This window comes from Hibiscus syriacus, unplaced genomic scaffold (genome assembly GCF_006381635.1).
Source record: "Hibiscus syriacus cultivar Baekdansim isolate YM2019G1 unplaced genomic scaffold, ASM638163v2 tig00002756_pilon, whole genome shotgun sequence".
NCBI classification, from domain to species: domain Eukaryota; kingdom Viridiplantae; phylum Streptophyta; class Magnoliopsida; order Malvales; family Malvaceae; genus Hibiscus; species Hibiscus syriacus.
Genome location: NW_024061942.1, coordinates 35,073 through 38,167, shown reverse-complemented (window position 1 = coordinate 38,167; position 3,095 = coordinate 35,073). Strand labels below are relative to the sequence as shown.

The window sequence follows — 3,095 nt, the reverse complement described above, 5'->3', positions numbered from 1 at the left end:
TGTATAGATTAATGATTGATCTTTTAATTTATCTTATTATAAGTAGACGAGATATAATGTTTATTGTTAGTTTGTGTATTAGATATTGATCTTGTCACAAATAATCATATTGACATATAATTAAAATCTTTAGATACTTTAGAGATACTCCTAATTTAGGTATTTGATATCTTAAAAACTAAGACTTTAGTTTTCATATTTTTTTAGATGTGAATTTTGAAGGTTACAAATAAGATAAAAAAAGATGCATGTCAATTCATTAATACATGTTAATTTTATATTTTTTTAAAAATAAAACAATGTCGTATTATTAAACAATAACTTATGATATAGTAATAAGATTAATCTTTAATGATTTTTCATTTTTCAATTTAACCATGTCGACAATGTTTTTTACCCGAGTGGAGAAAAACTTACAGTATGACTTTGGAAAATGATGAAATTTCTTTGAAAAGATTTGTGAAATGAAATGTTGGAAGTCGCCACCAATCATTTTTAAGGTACAATTGGAACACATAAAAGCATGTAATTTTAATAAACATTTTATTTTATAAAAATACTAAATTTTGTCTGTGAAAATTAGAAATCGGGTTCAGGAGTCGGATACGCGTGGGGAAAGATTAGCAGCCCCACAACGCCAAAAAATTTATACCTAGTCTATTTCCTTATATTTAAAATTGGAAATTTGAGTTCAATGTTTTATTTAATTTAAAATTCATTATGCATGCAAGGTTTTGAAAAGAATGTCGATTCACTTCAGGAATTAATTACTAGTGGTCACCCCCTGAGCATAATGTAGAGGATATACTAATAACTCCCTAATAAATGAGCATTGTCTTGTTTTACAAAACATGATATAATCACACAATTTATTATTAAACCTAATTACACTAAGTAAATTAATTAAAGCATCTCTCTAACTTAAAGTGTCAAATTATGAAATTTGAAGAGCCTAAAGGACTAAACCTAAAATAGAGGTTCTAATACTAACCCTAATTGATTTTATAAATTATTTTGTCGAATAGTTGAAATGGTCCTCCGGGCATTTCAAATGCGAAAGCCAATTCTGATTATTTTCTAAGTATAAAAGTTAAGGACTAAGGTGTGAGAAATCTAGGTCCAAAGGTTTAAATCTAGAATATAAGGCTCAAATTATGGACTAAATTAAAAAAAAACCTAAATCTAAAGGATTATCCTAAGATTTTAACTAATTAAAGAAAAATACTAACTTAAAGGCAAATGAAAAAAAAAAAAAATTAAAGAAATAAAATTAAAAGTTTACAAATTACAACATGAATTTACTTAACGAAATTAATACTAGGACTAATTAATAAAACATTACATCGAGAGACTAAATTAAAACATACAAAATTGTTTAGGGGTTAGATCTAAATTGATTATACAAATTTCATAATAGTGACTAAATCAAAAACGTTAAAGTTAGGCATGTAATTTCATAATTAAACCAGTGACCTCAGTGCAAAAACACATCTAAACTATAGGGATTAAAGCATGAATACTATATTTCAACCGACATAAAATACATTAACATTTTAAAATTCATATTTATACAATCAGGATTTTAAAACTAACCAAAGCCCGAAATAATCATCATAAGTGACTAACATGCAATTTCATGCTAAATGTTTAAGAACCTAAAAATAAATAAAGCTTAAAGTTACGATGGCCTTAAAACAATTAACCCCAAATCTAACTTTGTATTAACCTAGTCTAAACTTCACGCGTTCTGTATAGTCAAAAGCAATAAAGTTGATTTTGTCGTAATGGAAAACCTAGCGCCGTAGGAGGATCGCCTACCAAAGAAGGCACGCAGACTTGACGAAGAGCCACCGGACGTAGGCGGCACTTCTCCCAACCATATGGATATCGAGACGATCAGCAAAGCCACCCTAGAAACTTCGCCTGGCCCAACATCCTATCGCGATACTCTACTCAAAGATAATCCCACAGATCCTTCGATTGATGAAGAAATAATGGATGAGGAAGATGTCGAAGTCTTTGAAGACGATGTCGTTCGTGGTGTCGTCGATGGTTTAATATCCATTGATTTCTCTGACCGAGTCCAAGCCATGGCCAATAAGAGTTTCGATCAGATTGTGGTGATGAAGCTACTTGGGAGGCGTTTTGGCTACACAACCCTTCGAAATAAAATTTATGATATATTGAAACCATCTCAACCCTTTCGCCTCATTGACATAGAGAACGATTACTTCATTGTTTCGTTGCGAACACGATTAGATTTCTTGACAGCCCTCTCCGATGGTCCATGGATAATCTTCAGACATTATTTGACTGTTGAACCGTGGTCGCCTGACTTTTCCTCTTCACAGCTATTTCCTCGTCGAATTGTGGCATGGATCCGGCTCTCGGGATTATCAGTAACTCTTTATAAACGTAGTCTCATCACTGAAATTGGCGAATGCATTAGGAAGGTTGTTAAAATTGACTACCAAATAGAAACGGGGTGTCGAGGACGCTTTGCACGAATGGCGGTGAGTGTGGATCTGGGAAAATCGCTAACCTTGAAGATATTAATCAATGGTTGTGTACAAATCGTTGAATATGAATCACTGCCTACCATCTGCTTCTCTTGTGACCGATACAGACATGTTAAAGACATCTGCCCTGAAAACACAGTTAAAGACCAACAAGAATCTGCTACTCCAAAAGAACAAGTTACTGAGGCACAATTGCCGAATGCCAACCAAAAATCCAAACCCCTCGGACCATGGATGGTTGTTGAAAGAAGGTAAAAGAAAAACTTTAAAAAACCTCCTACGGATAGCGAGCAAAATATGGAGACTAATGGATTGAGATTCAATCCTCTATATGAATCCACTGATGATGCAAATACTACTGCCTTTGAACAGCCAAACCAATCTTCAAAATCCAACCAGGTTACTCATTCTCTTTCTCTGGCACCTCAAGCACAGTCGAGTAATGCACGCTCCAACGATCATCATGTTGCAAAGAGCAAGACTACATTTCATGTCTGTAAACCTTTAACGATCCCCAAGGTAACTGCTAGATCCTCCAAAGGTTACTATAGGCAGTCAAGTCATAAGCCCCGCCAA

General features: G+C 33.4%; 1 protein-coding gene across 1 annotated transcript; it reads left to right on the top strand.

Moving 5' to 3' along the window:
• The first annotated feature begins 1,880 nt into the window (after positions 1 to 1,880).
• LOC120148827 lies at positions 1,881 to 2,774 on the top strand. The gene has a single exon (XM_039161836.1). It carries the CDS (start codon positions 1,881 to 1,883, stop codon positions 2,772 to 2,774), a length of 894 nt encoding a protein of 297 aa, XP_039017767.1.
• Positions 2,775 to 3,095: the final 321 nt, after the last annotated feature.

What these genes read in the sequence shown, in the direction of transcription:
- LOC120148827 (XM_039161836.1), top strand. Translation starts at nt 1,881, where the DNA reads ATGGATATCGAGACGATCAGCAAAGCCACCCTAGAAACTTCGCCTGGC.